Raw genomic sequence first — 22900 nt, forward strand, 5'->3', positions numbered from 1 at the left:
TCGGAGAGATGAGTGTTAAGAACAGGGACAAGACAGGGCCCAACTCCTCTCGCCACACCTTTCTTTGAGCAGACCGGATGTGAGCACAGATCTAGAGATGCGTTGAGTGAATATCGATATTCACGGACATTAGAAATTCTAAGCATTCTGCTGTCCTCTCTCTTCCATCCTACCAATGGCTGAGTGCACTGATTTGGCCTCTGGACTATGTTTTCAACCTTCTCTGCCATTGTCAGTGGGTCTGTCAAGCTCTGATGTTCCTTCTTTCTCACCTGGTCTATCACCATTGCCCTCCAGTTAGTTTCTGTTGCCACCAAAACCACCTTGGAGTTTATTACCCTAAAGCACAGATTTGATCATGTTATCATGCCATTTTAAAAGGGGGTACAAATCCTTTTGATGGCTTGCTGTTTTGACAGGACCAACCCTCTGTTATTAACATGGCATGCAAAGCCCTTTGCAGTTTGGACTCAACCAATTTTCATCGCTCCACTCTCCACATGACAACCCTTCATTTAAGCATTCACCAAACATTTCTTTTTTTTTTTAATTTTTTTTTCACCAAACATTTCTTATTCCTATTATTTAACATATCTAGAACTATTTTTGGTGCCTATGATTATTTTCCTTTCCTCTGCTAACTGAAACTTGCTTATCCTCTAAAGCAGAGTTCAAACTATAGCCCAGGTCCCAAATCTGACCCCCTCTCCCATTTTAGTAGTGAAGTTTGATTGTAACACTGTCACACCTATTCATTTGCATATAGCCCTTGGCTGCTTTCAAGGTATAACAGCAAAATTGAGTAGTTGCCACAAGGAGTCTAGACCCACAAAGCCCAAAATAGTTGGTTACTATCTCTCACCTTTTAGGGAAAAGTTTGCCAACCCCTGTTGTTAAAGCACAGGTCAAGCATTGCCATCTCAGTGAAGCCTTCTTGGCTGGCCCACCTGGTCTATCCCAGAGCAGAATGAATGAGCCTGTCTTCTGTAAGCCTGTAATATTTCATATAAACCCCATACAGAGCAGTTCTCATGTTGAGGTTTTTTTTTTCCTTTGATATAAACAACAATAAACAAGTCTTTTTGAAGACTCGTTGGCTTTTGAATTCTCAGCATATTATACCCAGTAGCCAAGGCACACGGGGAACTCATAAAATATTTGCTGAATAACATGAAAACTCTGCCTGGAATATGTTTTCGTGGTGTATTAAGTACATGCCTTAAGATAAAAGTGGATCTCAAAGCTGGAGATCTTCCTTCTTGTTCCTTTGGACCATTTTGAGCAGAGCATTTGTTCCCAAACAGCCAGTTCCTTTGATTGCTAGACAGCTCTTGAAGAGATAGATCTGGAATTGATCACTGCATCTTCTGAAGGAGACACATTTCATCCCTTGCTTCTGCTGACAGGCACTCAGTTTGGCTCTGGGGATGTCGTTTAGTATTTGAGCCCAGGCAGGTAGAGGTGTACCTTGGGAAGCCATGGCAGACCCATTGTTTCACTCCTTCCCAGCTGACCTCATGCAGCCCTTCAGGTCTATAATACATTTCTAAATCCAAGAAGCTCTTTTCATCTACCCGTGATTCCTCATTGATTTGATTTTATCCCAATTGTTTTTAAGGCAAGCCATGTACCTTTAGCCATTTAGGCCCCTGCCAGCTGTAGACCTTATCTTTCTGGACCAATACACTGGCCAACTCTAGGAGTTAGGCCGTGGGAGCTCAAATCTTAACAGCCCTGAACCCTATCAGTTTCCCCCTCACCCTTCACATTTGCCCAAAATTGCTCCTGACAACCCTGTCTCTCCAGAGCAAATGGTAGCCAGTTGGAGTGGGGACAAGATATGCCCATGGCTTATGCCTGAGACCTTCTCCCAGCCCCAGCCAAGTTCCCTGTGTAGATAACTGGAGCCACTTTGGACTTAAAAGAAGCATTCTGACATTGGATTCTCTTCACATACGTGCCTTGCCCAGCTTAGACAGGTGGGAAGACTGAAAGTGAATAGAGTCCACAGATTCTACTAGAAACAACAGAATTGCACATGTGTGTTTTGAAAGGATACCCTTTGGGGTTGCTATATGAGGTGTTTTCACTGTAAAACACCTCTCTCATTGTTGTAAGAGATTAAATCTTAATAACTTTTTGGAATTAGAGTGGGCTTCCCATCAGCTGAATGGCCCATGCACTGATATCCTTTTCATAGCAATCCAAGATCATCTCTACCTTCTCCATAACCCCTGGAATATTATCAGCCTGGTAGTTGTGCTTGTGATCAAATCAGGGCACCATAGAAACTGTCATTTGTCATTTACCGGGGCCCTTTGATCCCATTTGCTGTTTATTTATTTCAAGTGAAAAATACAATCCCCATGCATACATCTATGCTTGAGAGTATTTTTTTTATTTTTGTATTTTTTTTCCGTTAGAGATCAAATCAGAGTTGTAAGGAGCGTGGTCATTAGTTATCACCACAAGATTTCACAGCCTACATTTTATTTCCACTCTTACAAAAATCACCAACCTCCCCCGTTGCCTAACGATCACTTGTAGTGAAGCTACGATATGCCTTTCGTGGGTACTTGGGTGTTAATTTATTTCACAGTTTCCTTTGCAGATATAATCAGAGTCACCTATCACATTCCCGTTTCTTCTTTTTATTATGTTCCTTCGCTATCGCATTTGTGTGATCTTTTTTTCTGAGAAATGACAGGTAGTGTTTCTCTGCTCACTGTATCAGTGACTTATATTTTCCAGGACTTCTCTATTGCCATTTAAAAAAATATAACATTTTATCGATGGAATCTTAGTTGTTTATAAGTCAAGTTTTGTTATATGAGCAAATTTCCTAAATGACAGTTCGGTGTAGGTATTTTTTTTTTTTTAAGAGAAAGGGAAAAATAGTCTTTGCGAAATATTCCCGTCTAAATTGTAAGTGAAGGAAAAGCTCTGTGAGTAAGATTATAATGCGTTTTTTCCTGATTTCTTAATACGTCGAAATTCATGAACATTATTTTTATATAAGTGATTAAGTTGTGGTGTTTAATAACACGTTGTTGGAGCAAAAAGAGCTCTCCCTTTTGATTTATTTGTATATTTACTGGGGGACTCACAGTGCTTTGCATATTAGAATTGGTTTGTCAACAATTAACATTCTAGGTTTTTATATAACCCATACTTCAGGTAATAGAGGATTATTAAACTGCAACCAGTGTGTTAGAAATCTGCCGACTGGTAATAAAATTCTTATGTATAACAGCAGCTGAGAAATACTGCTGTATATTTATGCATAGATTGTAAGATAGATGGCCGGCAAACCGCAGAAGGCCCTGAAATGCAGGTGACCAGCAGGTGGCGCTGCTCTTCTAGAAATGAAAACTACCTGGTTGGATTTTTATGGACTATCCTTCTCCCCACTTTCTGCCTTTTCTATCCCAGATTGCCTCCTTTACTTCTCTAAAATGAATATCAAAAACAATTGTTTTTTTGAAGAGGTATACTTGCTCTAAGACAACACCTTTCAATTGCTAAGATTTCTTTTAAACCCGCCTTACCTTGTGTAATGCTCTCTTGGGGCAAGTTCCAGTTAAGTAAATATTACTGTATGTTTGAAAGGTAACGACACAGGACCAGATTCACCACTAATACTGGATGACTTTGGCCATCTGATTATTGTTATGTGTAAAGTCCCCATTTTTAGCTAGTATTTATTTATACAAATTAATTCCCCAAGCTTCAGTTCAGTTCAGGATGATGAATATTTTCTTAAAGGTGACTGATATACTGGACACATGTCCCATCTAAAACTCATTTGAACATGGTACTCTTGCATCAAGAATTACTCTAGGATTCAAGTGAATCAAATAATGTTGCTTTTCTCTCTGGGTTAGAACTAAATTCTGAAAAACAAGATTAGAGTTTTTGTTTTGTTTTTTAATAAGCTTCACAAAAATACTGATAAACGTAGTCATCATCAGTAAGACAAAATAAAAGCAAAACTATTTTTGATTCCTTTGTTCATGTATAGCCTATTTTCATCCCCCCTCCATTAAAGACACAGGTATATCTTTTTAGTAACATAGGTTTTTTAATCCACAGTATCCTTTTGTGCAGGGTGTTTGGGTGTAAACCTTAGCCTCTGTGGTAGACAATGGATTTACTGAGGTTATGGCAGGGGAGAATTACAATATAATCCCCTAGTGACTTATTTAACTGTTTATTTTCCTCCTTCCTAAATTCTACCTATCAGGCTATAAAGAACTTTGGACTTAGTTACAGAATTTTATTGTTTTTGTAATTTAATCCTTTGAAATTTAACTTTGAGAATCCAAAATTAATTTTTTCTTTTTAAATTTGTTTTTAAAAGCTTTTCTCAGGTATACGGGGCTAGGGGCTGCCAGCCAAAGATTTGGAAAATATAATGTACATTCTTATTTTATCCACTTATGTGGTTTTGACAAGAACATCCTGAGGTGTTATTGATCAGACACACCAAGGAATAGAAGTTTGGGGGACATTGCCTTCTCAGTGAATCTACTTTAAAGCATTGGTTTTGTTGAAAATGTTTTTTGAACCTAGGGATTACCATCCATTTTCATGTAAAAATAAAACTCTGATAGCTTCCCCTCTGGTTCTCTTTATAGGGGGTGAACGCAACTCCAGTAGTTGAAGACAGGAAATAGCCATCGTGAAGTCAGGGTTAAACTTAACTGGTTGTGTTGTGAGGAATAGGCCTCGTGAGTTTCGTGGGGCCCCTTCGTAAGGCATTAAATAACTTTATTTCCCTATTGAGCACACTCTCCAGAAAAAAAAATGCTGAGACCTCCAGTGGAATTGGCCCATTGCCAGGGACCTTCTTATTTCAGTTCCGCACCCATACATTTATCTTGTCTTGGAATCCTTCTAACTTTTAAGTAGCTGGAAAGAAAGTGGGCTGAGCTTGACGCTTTTTGACAGACTTTTCCAAGGTATAAACCCCATCCACCATCTTCTTTGAATTTGGGTATTTAAATCGAAGGAAAAATAACTTTCAGAGGATCTAGATTGTTAGCAAAAATTGTCCAAATTCTGTCATTGGAACGTAAAGCCTTATTCTGTCTGCCCCTACAACTACACCCTCAAACACATTGTCCTGCTCTAGCCAAACCGATTTTCTTACAGTTCCCCAGTTTAGTATTTTCCAACCTCCTTGCCTCGGTCCCAGCTGTGCCTCCACCCAGGGTGCATTTCCTACTCTTCACCGCCATGCGTGGTAGATTGGCCATTGTGCCAGGCCCCGTGCTCACTCCGGGGATTAAGGCTGACATCTCTATCCATCCTATTCTTGTGTCAAGTCTGCCTTTTTTCCTGAACACCCCACTCCCAAGCACTGACTTATTGTCTAGGCTAAGACATTGTGTTTAGCCCTCCTTGGACGTCGTCATGCAACGTCTTTTGTACGTCTTGTGTGTTATTTCTCTATAACTTGTGAGTTACTATAATTTTTTTTGATGCAATCATCTCATTTCTCCAGCTAGAGTAGTTCTCTCTTATTGTTCATCTTTAAAAAGATTTTAAAGAAAAGAAAAGGACAGCTCAGCGCCTGTGGCTCAAGCGGCTAAGGCGCCAGCCGCATATACCTGAGCTGGCAGATTCGAATCCAGCCCGGGCCACCAAACAACAATGATGGCCGCAACCAAAAAATAGCCAGGCATTGTGGTGGGCACCTGTAGTCCCAGGTACTTGGGAGGCGGAGGCAGGAGACTCATTTGAGCCCAGGAGTTGGAGGTTGCTGTGAGCTGTGATGCCACGACACTCTATCCAGGGTGACAGCTTGAGGCTGTGTCTCAAAAAAAAAAAAAAAAGAGAGAAAAGTAAAGTAAAAGCAATGCCTCACATGCATCCCAGAATCATTATTATAACAGAGTCAGAAAGGTGTTAGGAGTTGTGTGTGTCTTGCCCAGGCCACACAGTTGATCTGGGCCAGGACTAGAACGTGGGTTCCCTGACCACTAAGCTGAGCTTCTCCCCTCTGCAACGTCTTCTCTCTGGCCGATAGGAGCAATTTATTAAGAACCTTACTGGGGCTGGGCATTGTGAGAGAGTCAGAGATGGATGAACTTCAGTAGAGGAGCTTGTAAGTCCAGCAGAAGGAACAGGACACATTGAAATGGAAAACAAATGAGTGAGTTAATAACAGTAAGGAAATATCAGGGCATGAGATGAGAAGTGCCAAGGGATTTTAAAGAAAGGAGGGACTCTACGTTGTCACAGTCTGGGAAGGCCTCTTACAGGACGCAGTTTGGTTTATGCCATGAAGGGGTATTCAGAGCAGCCAGGGGAAGGGAAGGTGTGGTGGGAAGGCCCAGGGAAGGGGCTGCTGTCTCTATCCTGTGGTTCCCTGGCTTCCTTTCCATCATTTGCAATGAGCAAATGTCAGTCGTCCATCCCGTGTCCTCCCACCAGTAATTTAAGGGAAAGAGCCCCTCACAGGCAGGCAGCATGCATTTCCTGTTCTTTAGAGGGAACAGTGGGGTTTCTCTGTGTTTCCATCTGACTTTTATTTGTTCTTGCCCTGAATGGTCCCGGCCTTCTCCAATTTGAGGTCCATTTAAACGTTGCTGGTGTGTTTTGTTTTTATGACACTTGGCAAAACCTAATTATTTGACCTGAGCAGTTCACTGGGGCCATATGAGATGTGGGACGAAGGTGACAGTCCAATGAGATGCAAAGGGCGAGGGCGCCAGTGGGCTGAGGACATGCGGTGGTCAGTTTCTTGGGAAGGGGCGCGAGGGGGAGCTCGTGTGGGTAAGTGATGTCAGAAGTCAGCAGACCGGAGCTGGGAGAACCAATGGCAGAGTGCTGCCGCCACTCTGACTCTACACAGCCAAGATTCTAGTGGTGGGTCATAGCCAGTAGGGGCTTCCCGGGAACTCTTCTAAGCACTCTTCATATTTTTAATCCCTTCTTACACTGACCCTCTAAGATAGACACTCCAATTATCCTCATTTTATAGGTAAGAAAAATGGAGTTAAGTAATTTGCCAAGTGTCCAGGTTCAGACCCAATACTGTGGCTTCAAGGCCTTCCTGCTTAACTGTTAGGCTTTTTCCCTCTCAATACATTTGTAGAGGGATATCGCGTACCTGAAAATCTTTATCTCAGGGACATTGTATTTGAGCATCACTGGATGCAGGGCAAGAAATGTGATCCAGGGGTATTCGCCCCATGCCTGGGACACAGTAGCAGGAGTGGGGAATTGGACCAGCTGGTAATCTCTTGCCCTGGGAGACAGGTACACTCCTGGAATGGGGTCCCAGTCTTCTATAAGATTTTTAAATGACAGTTAGAAACCCGTGTTTTTAGGGCCATCTTCATACTTAAAGATTGTCCCATGTGTTAAATCCTGTGGTTCCAAACAGAGCATTACTGGCGACAGTATTTCATTCTCAAGCTGTCAGCCTGTGGGCCCCAGTTACCTCATTTTGTCCAAAGCCTCCCCCAGACTTGCTGTCCTCATTTGTGCAGCAGGTATAACCACAGATCTTAGGACACTGGGAGTCACTGTGGAGTCACTTGTCTGAGATTAGAGCTCTAGAGGGAGTCGGAGCTGAGACTTGGGCAGGCGGCCTGACCCCAGATGAAGCTCACATCTGCATCCTATTGCCATTGACAAAATGCTGGTGGCAAATGATACGGCTTGGGAGTCAGCAGCCCCTGGCCCTCGCTCAGGGTTCGCATATTAGATTAGCCTTGAGGCAAAAGGAGGTGAGGCCAGAACGTGCCTAAACACCTTCCAGCCCTGCTGTTGCTCTCCAGCCTTATTCTCTGGTATCCAGAAAGGGCCCCCCCATACACTAGCATTTTAAAGTGTTGCCCAGGATGTGTCTAAGGATAAATTATGGTAGAATACAGATAATGATTTTGTAGTTCAAGAGCATCTGGGGAAGGTGACTACGCCCTTAAGAGACACACTAAATGCTGTGTTTAGTGTAAAATCACAATCCACACTGGTCCATACCTCCCAAGGTTAAAAGCATACTGTATTTTGAAAGCATTCTGGCAGACCATTCTTCATCGGGCACCTGGGTTGCACTAAAAACTCATGCATCTTACCTTTATCTGAATTTCAGAGAAAGTATCGCTGCACCCATCTGGAATACATATTAGAATTCTTGGGGGCCCTTGACAGGACTGGCTCAATGGGCGATATGGTATTTATGGAAGAGACGGTAACGATAATGATGTTAATAATAATAATGGCTCTTATCTGTATAACATCTTACGGTTTAGGAGATAATTCCACACACACAATTTGTCTTTGAAGAGCAGAATCACTGGGGCAAGCATTAATTTTAGAAATGTAAATAGCCAAGGGAAAATGGAAATGATATGATCGAAATCGTCTGCCAGGTTATTTTTATTTGAAGCTATTCGCAGGGAGAGGCGTGGCGAGAGAGAGAAGGTAAAATCCGAGTCAAAACAAGTAAGCAAATAAGAACTTTCGCCCCAAAGCAGAAATGTAAATCAACATGGGGTTAACCAGGGGAACTGGATGTGGGATGTGAAGGAAAGTCCCCGAGAGGCCTGATCCCATCTCTCTCTTCTGTTTTCACCTCACCCTGGGCAGGTGGCAAATCTCAGATTCCTGGGGCGGCAGGATCTTTCCCCCACTCCTGTGGCTGCCGGACAGTCTGTAAACCCACGAGGAAGCATTTGTTGCAAACGATCTCATGCAAACAGCGTGAAACGATCAAAAAAAATAACTGTCCATTTTACCTTTGCCTCGTCTGGTTCTGCAGGCAGGCAGAACCCGCACCTCCAACACCCTTGAGAAATGGACAGGGCAGGGCAGGGCTGGGAAGGGGGTGAAGTGGGAGAGGCTTTTGCCTTTGGCACCAAATTTAAGGGGGCATCCAAAACCCTGCAGAGCCCAGATAAATGAGAGTTGTATTCAATATGTAAAAAACAGCAAAATGACAAGAAAAGTCCAAGATGAACAAAATGTCGTCGTTTTAAAGCCAGACAGGATGAATAGAGACTTCAGTGCCAGGGTTTAAGTCCTGAATTCCACAGGGGTGGAAGCGATAGACAAGAGAAAAGCAGCCAGACACCTGTTCGTGGAGCCCTTTCACTGTGCCGGGAACAGTGTTTGGCGTCTTAACGGGCATTTTCTCTTGATACACATCAGAGGCACCCGATTCGACCTACAGTAAATCCAAATCTATTTGATACTAAACCATATTAGAAAAAGAGTTTCCGTTACAGGCTCCATAAATTCCATTACAGGATGTTTTGCCTTTGTTAAATGTCCGGGTTGAAAATTATCATCCCTTTATTCACGATGATCATCTTAGATACCCAGCTCCAAAAGATCAGCATTAACTTAAAAAAAATATATATTAGCGTGCTTGTATCTATTAAGCCCCCTTGCTTTGCAGGCTCCAGCGGATGATTTTATTAAGCATACTGCAAAAAGGGGAAAATCAAGGATAATTATAAATTCACAAATACATAATTCATTGGCATAAAGTGATTTCATGGGATGGATGCAGAATTATCCATTTCCTCACGAAAATAACAGAGATGTTCTGATTAAGCCCGTATGTGAAATTCCAGCCAAACTGATGGGACACATTTTCTTTTCTGAAACTACCTTTGATAAGAAATGCATTACAAACTCATCAGTTTGGCTTCCTGTTAACAAAGAGACAGCAGCCGTCTGGATCATTCTGGATTCACAGTGAAACTGCCACACCACGTATCCTCCCAGTAAAGCTGTGCAAGTTTGACAAGGGGCAGATGAATCCAGGAGTTATTGTGCAGGGGTTTAAATCTATGCGGCAGCTGACGGTTGAAATAATCATCTATATATCGCTCTGAGCTAGCTGGGGAAAGGTTGAAGCTGTATATTTTCAACATATCTAGTCTAATGGTTAATCTGTTGTCTTGTATGGGGCTCTCGCAGGGCGGACTGACAGCACACACTGACAGCTTCGAGGAATTGCTCACAGTGGATGCGGTCTGCTGTGCTTCCACAGTACAAGACGGGGGAATCTAACTTAGCTTGAGCTGGAATGTGTGCGACTCCCCTGATTTGTGACCTCAAACGTGAGGGGACCAGCAGGGCTAACAGCAGGTTGGGGGGTAGGGACAGCAGGGTCGCTAAACTATCTCCGTCCCGCCCTGCATCCCCGGGTCTGTACGCTCCAAGCGGGCTCCACGTGCATTTCTTATATTATTTGGCTGTCTTGGCAGGTTGGGAAGAGCGTTGTCCTTTTTGAAAACTAGAAAGCTAGGAAAATGTGAGAAGATTAAATTACTGCGGGGGTAGGCAGACTGGTTCTGTTGGGGGTCAGTGCATGAATACAGTAGGCTTTGTGGGTCAGCCAGGGACAATAATTAAACAGCCATGGCTGTGGTCATGTAATTTTATTCATAGCCACTCAAATTTGAATTGCGTAGCATTTTAATGCGTTACAAAATGTTATACTTCTTAGCTGTTTCCCCCCCAATTATTTAAAAATGTTAACTCCATTCTTAGGTCATGGGCTGAACACAGTAGCAGCCTACAGTGAGCTGACCTCTAAACTGGAGGAAGATGAAAGGCCGCTGTTGGTGGCAAGGACATGGCAGATCTCATCCCTACTCTAAAAGTTGTACCCCCCCCGCCAAACATGCAGGGCACATGCTAGGGCTGTGGGAAGGAGTCAGGTGTACCTTTTGGCCGCAAAGCCTTTACCATCTGGTTAGAGCTAGGAGTGGGGAGTGTGGGGAGGGGGAGACAGAAAAGGTTGGAAGGGACTGTTTTTATTGGATTCTTGTACTTCTCCCCTCACCCTGTTAGATTTAAACAAAGTAGAAATGATCTCCTATCTCCTACTACCTCCCCAATCTCCAAATCCCATTGCACTAGTTCCAGGATATGCTGGCCTATCTCCTCCTAGACTTCTGTTCCTCTCTACGGCTTACCTCTCAGAAGCTGATACCTCCCGTGATCTTTATTCGAGCCTTTTCTTTGCCCTTGAGGTGATAGGGACAGTCTGCTCCAAGAAAAAAGAAAGGAAAATGCCAAAGGCAATCAGAAAATTCCCAAAGGAATTTTTCTCCTGGCTACTGGTTGTCGTAGGTCAGGTTTTTAGATGTATGAGCTGAGATTTGAGATCAGTGATTTTCAACCGATGTGCCGAGGAGCTTAGCTATGCCTTGAAAAATTTTAAAGAGTATTAATTAAATTATTTGCAAAAGACGTTCAAAGCATAGTAAGTCTATTTTTTTTACTCTTTTTTTTTTTTTTTTGATCAAAATAATTTAAGTATGCCACGGAAGTTTGACTACAGGTTCATGTGTGCCATGAGTTTAAAAAAGGTTGGAAAAACACTGTTCTCCATGCAGGAGGCTTTGGGGAGGGTTGGACCTCTGCCAGGATTTGTATGGAACACAAGACTTGTGGGTTGTTATGGGAGAGGCACAGCATGGGGACCATAGGTCCAGGAAATGTATTTCCTCTTTGATTCTAGAGGATCTGCAAGGTTTTCAGTATTTTATAGAGAACAGTGCATTTTAGGTCAGGTGGATTCTATTGATAGTATTTTTTCTCTCTCCCATGTAGGAGCTGAATTCTTTCATTACTCTGTGTTGATGGACTTAAACTTACACAATTCAGGTTTTCTAGGCAGTTAATAGAGCCAGAAATACACCCTGTGATTAACTTCTACATAACCCATTGTTCCTTAGAGTCTCCCTCCTCATTCTCTTATTAGCTCCATAAAAGCCAGAAATGCAAGAGCTCCAACCAGCCACCTTCCCTGCCCCGGCAGCCCACAGTGGGGCAAGTGGGGCAGGTCCTCCTTGTGCCCATGCTAAGGGGCCACTCGGAAATACTTTTCTATTTTCGTTGTATGTGATGATGGATTTGTTTTTAACCTATACCCTCTGGGTTTTTCAAATAAATGTATTTCCTATTTCTCAGCTAGGAGTTGTGAAATTATCCTGCCAGATAATATGCATGATGATGTGATTGTTTAATTTTACAGAGGCGGATATGTCTGGGATAGTATGCTCGTTGGAGTTGCATTTAAGAGGAAGTGTCTTTCATCTTTTCATTATCTGTGTATTCGTATTAACCATGAGCTTTCAAAAATCGGCCTCATAGATTGCACCAAGAAGGCTGCAAACTTTTCATCAATTTCTTGGTGATATATGATGTACCAAGGTCATCGGACCAGAGAATGTCATCCTAAGGATATTCCCCCAACCTCTGTAACTCCCCTGCACTGATAATCAGGCTGTCTGCTCCCCTCTAGGTATGGAACCTGGCTCTGACCTTATCCTAGCTGTGCTTAGCCACTCAGCCTCTTCGATGGGCACAAACACTCCCCATTGTGGGTTTCATCCTGAAATGGCAGTGAGTTATCCTTCATAGCAATTGTACTACCAAACTCACAGTGTGGGTTGTTTATCTGTGTTGCTTAAAGAAGCATCCGCATCCCCTCACCAGTCTGCTTTGTGCTACAGACCACCAGGGTTTTGATATAGCTGTGATTACAGGACAGGAAATGTCCCTCTGTAAAGTCGGGACCATTCTGTGTTCCAATCCAAGGATGGCACTCTTTGTGGCCACATTTTAGGACTCTGATGGTTAAGTAGCTGGGACTTTGTGGTGAAAAGTTCAGACAGTCACGTCAGAGAAAAGTAAGGTCCGCTTGGGAGTTTTGTCCCTGATGAATTGCACGTTGCAAAGTGACTGCGATGATTTTTCTTGGGGGAATGTTGGACGAACCTCTAAGAAATTAGGAAGCACACTGTTAGATCTCTATTCCAACATGTTGCCCTCACTCCTTACCCTTAATTTTGGTAAAACAGCATGCGTAGTCCAAAAGGCTGAACCCCCAATTTTCCTTGATGTCGCTGACATTAGAAGGAGATACTGCAAACCCCTCTCTCTGAGGAGTGGCAGACACATGACATCTCGTGCAAGTTAGACAATGATATCACAACCATGGGGGCCAACCGAGCCAGGGGCCTGAGGTGGAAAGCAGGACTGTAACACTGAGGCCTGATGACGTGGAATGCCATGAACTAAGTTTTCTGCCTTTGTATATATTCTGGGGGAACGGGGGGAGCTCTGTATATTTTGGAAATGATTGCACAAAGAAGATTGCCTTCTGAATTTCCACAGATGTATTACCCTTACTGGCACAGATGACCACAACATAGCAAGAAGAATTTCAGGAAGTCATCAGGGTAAAAGAGAAGGGGAAAACCCTGCAATTCAGCTGTGAGGGAGAAGCTTCCATTTTCATTCAAAGCTGTGCAACGTTGAAATTGGTTTGGAACTTTTCTAACAAGGAGATTTCACCAAAGATTAATTTCCGTTTTCTTTTCTCCTTATTGTTTGGCAGTCAAGGTTGCAGCTAGATCACGCTATCCCAAAGACCCATTTGAGTTCAAGAAGGCAACTCCCAATTCTCAGCTTGTGACTGAGCCAGGTGAAGGAGGACTGGGACCCATCCCAATTTTTAATAAGCGCCCTGCACCCCCCAGCCTTCTATTCTAACATGCTGAGCTCAGTTGAAGAAGACGGATGCACTGCCATGGATTTCAGCATGCATTTAGCTTGTTGGGCAGCAAAATACCCCAAGGAAAATCCATAAGAAAATGATAAATAATAATTAAAATGACCCCACTCCCCAACTAGCAGCTTGTGCAAGACTTCAGTCAGAAGCTCTGTGAGCTAGCTGCCTTTGTGTTCAAACCACTTTGCATGACTCTTACTCTGAGTGATTCCAGTGTGAATATGACATTACTAATGACCTGCTAAGTGTGTACAGATGTGGGTTTCTGCAGATGTGGTGATTAATAACGTAATGGAGATAGTCGGTCAACTCATGTTTATAGGTGGTTTGCCTTTTATTACATTTTTGAGTTTATTTGCTTTGAGCTGTTTTTAAACTCCAGCCAAAAACCTCACCTTGAAGTCTTAAAGGGCATCATCTCCCTAAATCTCTTTGGGGGGACGAGGACAGGGAATGTGCCTCAGGCTGGAGCAGAGTGTTGGGTCCCACTTATGCAGGCTTGAGACTATCCGGGAAAGCTGAGGATTGGAACTGTTGCCCCTGCTCCCCCCCAGGACCCATAAAGAGGCATTGATAAACTCTGATACAGTGTCTGCGATCTGGCGAGGCTGATAAAGGAAGATATTTCTTTTAAAAATCCCGTAAACTCAATGATCATTTTGAAGTAAGCTCAGAGTTCTGGCCAGTGTTTCTGGAAGCCATCGCCTTTCTTTTGCTTGAAAACAGAATGCTGATGAAAAGTGGAGTAAAAACGTTGCTACAGATGTTCAGCTCTGCATTAAGGCTGTTGGAATTACCACCACATCTTAAATCAATTCCCAGAACATTGTCTGGAGGTTATGTCATTGAAATAACGAATCCTCTTTAGTCAAGTCTAAGCAAACATGTTAAAACATCATTGTAACTTTAAATTAAACTCTAGCGCAAACCAGGGGATCTGAAGCCTCATTAGACTTGCCTGACATTTTTCTAGCACTGAGTCTTCCCAAACTGTAAAACTGTTAGATTCAGTGCCTATTAGACAAGGGAGCGCTGGGAAGTTACAACAGCACATTAAGTGTTAGACTTAGGGATGTGCAAAAACAAGCCCTTGAATTTTATGAGTACTTGGAGACTAGATGAAGTTCAGATCCTATAAAAATTCCGCATTGGATTCCCAAACTTGTTTGTATTTTAAAGACGCTGGTGAGTCAGGTTTCTTTAAAGGATCATATCTTCGTGTGGCTCCCACAGTATGAAGGCAGGTGAAAATGCTCAAGATAGAGATGTAATTAGCCAAAAAAGAGGTTAAATAGGAACCTCGCATCGTGCACTGCCGCGAGGGGGTGGCCCGTTACTGCCACGCATTTGTCTTTTGTGAAAGTAAGTAAATTTAAGCCTCCCTTTTAATTTCATTTTTATTCCTCTCATGTAGTCACAGAAGCTATGAAATGAAAATTATATTTTATAGCTTACCTAAAAGTTTTCCTAGATCTGCTTTCTTTAAATGTGCAGAAATTGATGGGATCCATATAAAGGCTAATAATTAAATATGGTTTATATCGTACTTATGCAAAAGAAGTTATCACTGCTCCTCTTGTGGGATCTACGCCGTGTGTAATGGTCTCCATTACACAACGTTCATATATTTAAGCCGGAAATATTTCCCCCGTCTCTTCGGGGACCGGGTCTGCATTTCCAGGCCATGAGTGCGGGAGAGAGCCTTTGAACACAAGTTTCATTGAAGAGGACAAATCCCAGTTTCAGTGCAGCATGATTATGATGGATGATCTTTCTGAGTTGCAATGAAAATGGTTTCCTTGCATAGAAGGAGATAGAACCTTACTACCAAAATGAGGCGTCTCCCTGGAGCTAGCTAACAGGGATTAACTTGCAAGAGTCCCATCTGAAGAGCAGTGCGAGGAAACAGGGACAAGGTTTAAGAATGGTGACCACTTAGCCCAAGTGGACTACTTACTGTACACCCAGTGTGAATGGAGGAGCAAAAATTAAGCAAAAGATCTAACGGACAAGCCAGGGAGGGTGACTTCCTTTCAAGATTTAATTCATATAGACTTACTATATGGCTGACACAGCCATGATAACATTTGATGACCTTGAAGAAAGCTAGCCACAGTAGACTAGATTAGATAATAGACTGTTTTGGGAAGGGGAATATTGAACTAGAACTTTTAGAAGGCTGTGTGGAAGAGAACTTGTGCCCTCCCTAGATCTACTCACATGCACACACACAAACACACACGCTATTTGGTCTAGCATATTACATGAGTACTCTGGGTCACCCTGAAAAGAATACAGTAGTTGCAAGTGGCCTGTATTAATAGATGACCTTGTATTATGGGTAGAGTCAGTGTAAGACTTTCTACTCCATCCTGTAATGGCGACACACACACACACCCTTGCTGCCTTTCTACCTATTATTGCCTGGGACGTCCTGTCCCCTATCCTGTGAAAGGAAGATGGATTCAGGTCAGCTCAGAGTGCCTGTTTGCTTGAGGAGAGATGCATATCAACTCTAAGTGATTTTTTTCGATACCATTTATGTGGCTTGTATTTATTTCCTTTAATCTTTTAAGTGCTGTTTAGTCTCTCTGTGATTTGCTCTGGATACTCATTTCTGATAAGATGTGATGTCCTCCCAGCCATGTAGTCTCTGCCTGGGGCGCTGAGTGACTGATCCGTCCCGGCCTGTGCGGGGGCAGGGAGGAGCAGGTGCGCCGAGTGGATGGCCGCCGTTGGCAGGTGCTCTCCTGCCTGCCTTTCTTCTGCTACGGCTCTCACCTTGCACCACATTCTTGTTCCCATTCCCTGTGTCAGTCAGCATTTAGACAACGCCACACTGACAGAAGAATAGGAGAGTCAGCTTCAGTGGGTAGTTGGTTTATCACAATCCCGCTGGAACCATGTATCATAACCTCATAAATTCATTTGGTTTTGAGGGATGCACCACACAATGAGTGTACTGAAATGGGTCTCCCCGGACAATACCAAGTAGGTGAGGTGGCATCCTCTCCCCCATCTCTGGCCTGCACACTGCTAACACATAGCAAGCTTCTTTTGAGGTCATCACTGCTAATATTTCTCTTCGTAGGTTTAAGGTAACTGCTGTGCATTCTGAGTTTCCGGGGTGCTTCCTCCTAGTCTGTGTTGCAGTCAACTCTAAGACTCTGGGGATCCTGTTTTTCCTTCTTGACATTACAGCTTTAGCCTGAATTGGGTGGGGGGGTGGCGGTTATGTGGGGAGGACTAGAATGTTGCTGCTGATGCCCTGGGGTGACAGGCTGGGGACGCATCTGCTAATTATCAAGCAGCTCTCTTAAAAAGAAGCATGATGCAGGCTACTACATCTGCAAAGCTTATTAGTGGGTGTCTTTGGGCAAGAGCAGGAGAGTGTGCTGCGTTATTTGTGAGCGAAGCTTCACACTGCTTAGCGATCTGTGTGGTTCAGACCTTTGGAGCACAGCTTTTGGTTTCCAGTTCCCTGTGCAGCCCCACCACCCCTGCCCACACCACATCACCAGAGATTTCATTCAGTGGCAATCTCCTCCTTCATTCTGGGGCTCTTCTCCAGCCCGGCTCTCCAACTTCGCCAGCCCTAGTCCTCCTGGCTTAATGTGTTGAGAAAGGACCCTGTTTGCACAGCCCCACACGCTGTCCCTCTTGGCAGCTGGAAGGACAAGAGCGGAGTTGGGCTGGGGATTCTCAGCCAGCATGTGCCAATGTTGTCTGTCCTGACTGATCGAAACATTGGCTGGCAAGGCCTGGAATCCTTGTTTCTCTTCAGGGCTCTTTCTCCGGCGTGCAGGGCTTAGGAGCCAGTTAAGTTGGTTCACCTGGAGAAGCAGCACCCTGGCAGATATCATGCCGACACTTCCATACAACTTCCTTTTTTATTTTGGTTACAAGAAAACTCATTCGATTACTGGCAAAACAAAGTAACCAAAATTCACTAACAATTGACGATTCATTTATAGATATATATATATATTTTTTTTGTACACAGATAAATCACGATTTCTATTTTTTTTCTTACGGCAGGGCGTTTACAAACTGTTCTAGTCCATTTCAAGTGCATGTTCAAAGGCTGGAGTGTAAAGAGGGGGGTGTTTTCACCTGCCCTCCGCTGGCCTCTTTGACTAACACATTTGGTCTTTGTCATTGGGTCCTAAAAAGACAGCCCTGAATTCCCAGTGAGTGACTGAGCCTTGAGTGTGTGTCCTTTGATATTTTGCCTGTATTTCAGTCTGCCCTCAAACTGTTCATAATCTCATGAGCTGCCTGTATTTCCAGTTGAAGATGAGCAGCCGTCAACGCTCTCACCCAAAAAAAAGCAGCGGAACGGAGGTATGCGGAACTCGCCCAACACCTCGCCCAAGCTGATGAGGTAAGGAGAGGGGCCGGCTGCCCCCAGCGTCCCTCTTAGCTCCTTCTCGTCCTCCCTCGCCCCCTCCTCACCCCGCCCAGGCCCGCAGCCTCCCCTCCCCAGCAAGCACGGGCGGAGGAGGGGAGCCAGATCGTTAGATGGCTTCTTAAAGGCTGGAGTATTTATTCTGTCAGCTTGTCAGCGGTTAATGATAGAGCTGAAAAAATTCTGTCATGAAAAACAGTTTGAAAAGCTGTTTGAAAAATACATAGGCTTTAAAGTCTTAGCTGTCACCGTGTCCTGTCTGTGTGTAGTTCCTAAACAGCTGTGGCACTAATGACGGCGGTAACCAATCAGAGGAACTCGTGTGGTTAGTTTGCCTGAGGCAAGTCTCTTTCTACTGGGGTCCCTCCGAGGACTGTTTTCTGTACTTAAGGCCATATGTGAGATGTATCATCACAATCAAAAATGAACCTGAAGATTACCTTCCTTTTATCCTGTCGATTGAAATCAAATTTCCGCTAATTGATTTTGACTGATAAAAAAGGCTAATAATCTGTGGACTTGCCAAAGCAAAGTTCAAAAGTAATCCAGTTCTGCTTAGGCTAAAAGCAATATTAATTATGAAATATAGCATACGTGCACATGCTCCCTTTCTTTCTGTCTATCTTTCCTCCCTCCCTCCCTCCCTCCCTCCCTCCCTTCCTCCCTTCCTTCCTTCCTTTCTGTCTCTCTTCCTTCCCACCCTCCTTCTGTCTTGACCTCGGCCTCCTCTACTAAGGAGCAAGTGAATTCAGATTGCAACAGAGTTCTGCAGATTCCTGGCCTTGGCCCATTCACCTGCCATTTCCCCCTTTTGTCTTTAATTCATCTGCCAGTCCAGAGCTGGTTTTCCCCAACATCCTGACTCTCTGACACCCGAGAGAAATAGGAATGATCTCAGATTTGCACTGCTCCTCATAAGTGGTTACTCACATGGAAACACCCGTCACCCTGACGTTACTTGTCTCTTTTCACGGCCTCTGGCCACTTTTCCTTTCTTTGATGATGGAAATACAATAATGCTGATTTCCATTCTCCACTGTCCAACCACACTTCCATCTCCCTGGCCCTCCAGGTCCACTTTCTGGAGCTGGGCAAGCACAGCCCTTCTTCATGTGATTGAGGGTGCAGGTCCTCAGTGGGAGACTCTCCATCCCCATCTCCTCCGCCATTATGGCCATCTCCTCCTGACCAGTGTTTCCTTAGAACTTGTCTGTCTTCCCCTCCGCTCAGCTGTGCTTGGGTGTTGCTGATTTACATGCTTGTTTGTAGTTTATGGGGAGGAATAAAACGCGCCAAGTGCCAACCTCTCCTTTTTATGATGCAGGTTGTCACGCTAGCATGCATTGCCTATTTACTCACCTTTAGGTAATCGCCTTATCTAAGCCTAATAGTTATATCCATTTAAAGTAAAGAAAAGCCCAGGCTCTTTCCTTCGCCTAACTTTAGGGAAGCAAATAAATAAAGAGAAGTCTGAAAAATCTGAAACCTTTGGAGCCAAATTCCCTGTCCCTGTTTGCTATGTAAAGTATGGCTCATTTCTTTGATCTTGAGTAATAATAATTCTGAGGAGTTATACTGTTTTCATATGCTTCAAAGCTGTGTCAAAGTTTTGCTGCTTAAGGGTACTTCTTTATTCTGTTGGCTCTTGGGTACCAAGATGACAGGTCTTCTGTACGAGGTGGAGGCTTTTTTAAGTCATAGCCTTCAGCAAAACATCAAATTACCAAATCCAGGGTAACATACTTCTACACAAATGCCTTTCCTGTAGATATATTATACCATATATATTAAATACTTTAGTGTTACACGCTACATTTTATGTGCAATAGAAAGTGATGGTTTGAGGTAGCCTTGGGGGACTTTTTTTTTTTTTCCACAAGCAGAAAAAGCTAGTGTATACCATATCAAGTATGGTTTTTACAGGACTTTCTGCCCGAAGGCCTTTGTAAATAAGTAATGATCAACAGATTGGCTGTGGGTTTTTGAAAAGCATGCCTATGTCAGTTTGCATGATGGGGGAGAATTTTCAAAGTGGATCTTGCTTTCATTGCCTGCCGGAGAGGGGCTGAGGGAGGCCATCGTCCCAGGCTGGAGCTGTCTGCTCCGTGGTACATCAGAATTGCTAAACGTGAGTCAGGTGGTGAGTGGAAACTTGCCAAGCTGCAGAACCCAGGCTTCTCGTGTTGCTGCCTTTGGGCTGCTGCTGCTGCTGCTCCTGCTATGGCGGCCGTGGCTGCTGCCGCTGGGATGCTTCATCTCACCAGCCCCCAGTAGTCTCCCCGGCAGCCCAGCTAGAACGGGCCATCCCAGGACAAAGGGAGAATCTTAGACACTCCATGTCCTGTGTGCTTCACAGATTCTGTCTGATGTGGAACAAAAACAGGCCCCTTTTGAGCTCTTCCCCCAATTTCCTTCACTTGCAGGTATAGAGGAAGGACCCCCAAGCTCTTTGGTTTGCATTTGAGTGTCTGCCATTGCCAATGAGGTAGTGGGGTCTATTTTTGTTCATTTTTTTTTTGATTGGCAGAAAACATAGGGGTTCACTCAGCTCCTTGTGGCTTTTCCAATTGCACCCACCTCTTCAAATGGCCCCTTTGTACTCTACAAAAGATGGGACTCCCAGGTCCTATGACTTATGACCCGAAAAATCCATAAAGGAAGCTAATGACTTATTTGAAGTAGGTTTTTTGACACCAGTTTGTGGCTTGCTGTTTGAGTGGAATCAATCATTCCAAATGTGGGCAGGTTTTAGTGGCCTGTGGGCAGTGATAGGAAGAGCTCCAGGAGAAATTGGAGAGCCCAAAATGGGCTCTGATGGGCTTTAATTTACCACTGTGGCTTCTGCAAATAAAACAGCCTCCTGCGTGAAGGCTCCTTCCAAATCATCTGCCAGCAGGAAATGCAACAGGGACTCTGTGCTAATGGCCTTTGTCTCCCCTTTGTTCTGGAATCAGGCTTACCCTGGTGTTTAAGTGTCACTTAACTCTCTGCACGATCGTTAGGTGAACAGCCTCATTTTGTGTGTCCGGATCCCAAGGTGGTATGTTTTTCAGTCACCCGGACAGAGAACAACCTTGACAACTAGACTGCGCCAAAAGGCGAGTGTCTGTGCTCCTGGCTGAAGACACATGATGGGTAACCTTTGGCTTCACATCCACCAAGGAGGAGCGACCGCGGAGGTTCCAAGGCCCTTTCTCTGTCCGCCTCCGATTTCCTTTGTTTATGGTCTCTTAACATGGAATTATTTAAGAAGCCTCTCTTAGTTTTCCACTAAGGTCACCAAGTACCCCTGTGGCCAGTTCTTCCTACTTTGTGGATTTGTGCACTGTAAGGACAGTCATGTCTGTCTTCAGATGTAAAGCCCTGGGGTAGAGGGGCACGAACTTGGTCTTTAAATAGCTAAGTCAAGGGTTCTTAATTTGGAGGCCTTACAGACCCCAGTGAACTTTCTTTTTTCTTTTCTTTTTGGAGCCCGCATCTAATTCTGTTCCCTGTTGTCATAGTTCACAAATCTCAAACTCTTGGACTCAAGCAATCCTCTTGCCTCAGCTTCCCGACTACAGGCGCCTGCTACAACTGGTATTTTAAGAGACAGGGTCTCACTCTTGCTCAGGCTGGTGGTCTTGAACTCTCCTGAGTTCCTCCCACAATCCATCTGCCTCAGCCTCCCAGAATTCTGGGATTATAGGCATGAGCCACCATGCCGGGCCTGCAGTGAACATTCAATGAAAGCTTTTTAGGGAGTCTCTATAGGAAAACAAAATGACATCAGATACCATTTTGACTATAGTTGGAACAGATATGTAACTTCCTGAAATCTCCATTCACAATCCCCTGGTTTTCAATCAATTCAGTTCATGTCAGACCCACCTTTAAGTCATTGCATTTACACACATTGTTTTAGATGATGAGAATATTTCTCCACTGGGCAGGTGGTACAGAGTAAATGCCTAGGTTCTCACGCTGCACCTTCAAATGGAACCCAGAAGTTCCAGGCACTTCAGCTGCCTGCTTTTATTTCTTCTCAGATTAATTCCCACCCAACAAATGTTTAGTGGGAGCCTACTACGGTTAAGGTGTTGTGGAAGTTCCTTGAGGGATCTAAATTAAGATGGCTATGACTAGATCGTGCCTTGAAAATGATTAGAGTTTAGCATCGGAGATAGCAAAACATATAGAGCAAAATAAAGTTAAAAGAACATGGGCGATTATCTCAGCTTGGGTTGTGAGAATGGGAAGAGCTATTGTTACCTCTGGTTTGGGGGGCTGAGCCTGGTTTATGAAGAAAGTCTCATGGAACCTAGCCCTGTATGATGAGGAGAATGTTCTATGAATTCTATCACCCACTCTTTCTTGTTCATTGTTACCAGGTGCCCGGCATCCTTACAGAAGTGTGATGCCTGTGAACTGAGTCCTCGTGGCAGCTGTGTGAATAGATAATGCTGTTTCCTCTGTTTTACAGATGAGGAAACTGAGACACAGAAATGCAAAGTCCAGTAAATTTAGTTAAGTCTTACCTTGTAAGGAAGATGGAGGAAACAGGGGAAATGCTCAGAGCACAGTAAATGGCTTGGTGTGTCTGGAGCCAGAGAGTCCTCGGAGTGGTGCAGCTGGAGTTGAGAATGGAAGATTATTCTGGGGCCCAGTCATGAGTGCTTCCACCTGTCACAGGCATTGGGCAGCACTTGCAGGTTTCTGAGGAGGCAGTGCCTTAACTTGCCTTTTTAGAGCAGCGGTTCTCAACCTGTCGGTTACAACCCACAGGGACTGTATTAAAGGGCCATGGCATTAGGAAGGTTGAGAACCACTGTTTTAGAGGATCTTTAGTGGCAGCATAAGAAAGAGTTTGGAACTCCCCCGGCCCCGGCCGAGGGCCTTTCCGAGACACATGTTACAGTGTCAGTACAGAGGTGTGAAACAGATGGCTCACCCCGCTCCTCTGG

The 22900-nt window shown here is 44.0% G+C and overlaps 1 protein-coding gene across 7 annotated transcripts in view; it reads left to right on the forward strand.

The window, feature by feature from the left end:
- Positions 1-22900, forward strand: part of KCNMA1 (potassium calcium-activated channel subfamily M alpha 1) — a 762000-nt gene that overhangs the window by 653563 nt on the left and 85537 nt on the right. For all 7 annotated transcript variants that reach the window (XM_023509577.1, XM_023509576.1, XM_012801412.2 and 4 more), the window contains one exon: positions 17840-17933. In XM_023509577.1, coding sequence (XP_023365345.1) covers positions 17840-17933 — 94 coding nt within the window. The remainder of the gene's footprint in view (positions 1-17839; positions 17934-22900) is intronic.

The sequence above is a fragment of the Otolemur garnettii genome, unplaced genomic scaffold (genome assembly GCF_000181295.1).
Source record: "Otolemur garnettii isolate 467f Iridium unplaced genomic scaffold, OtoGar3 scaffold00008, whole genome shotgun sequence".
Classification (NCBI taxonomy): Eukaryota; Metazoa; Chordata; class Mammalia; order Primates; family Galagidae; genus Otolemur; species Otolemur garnettii.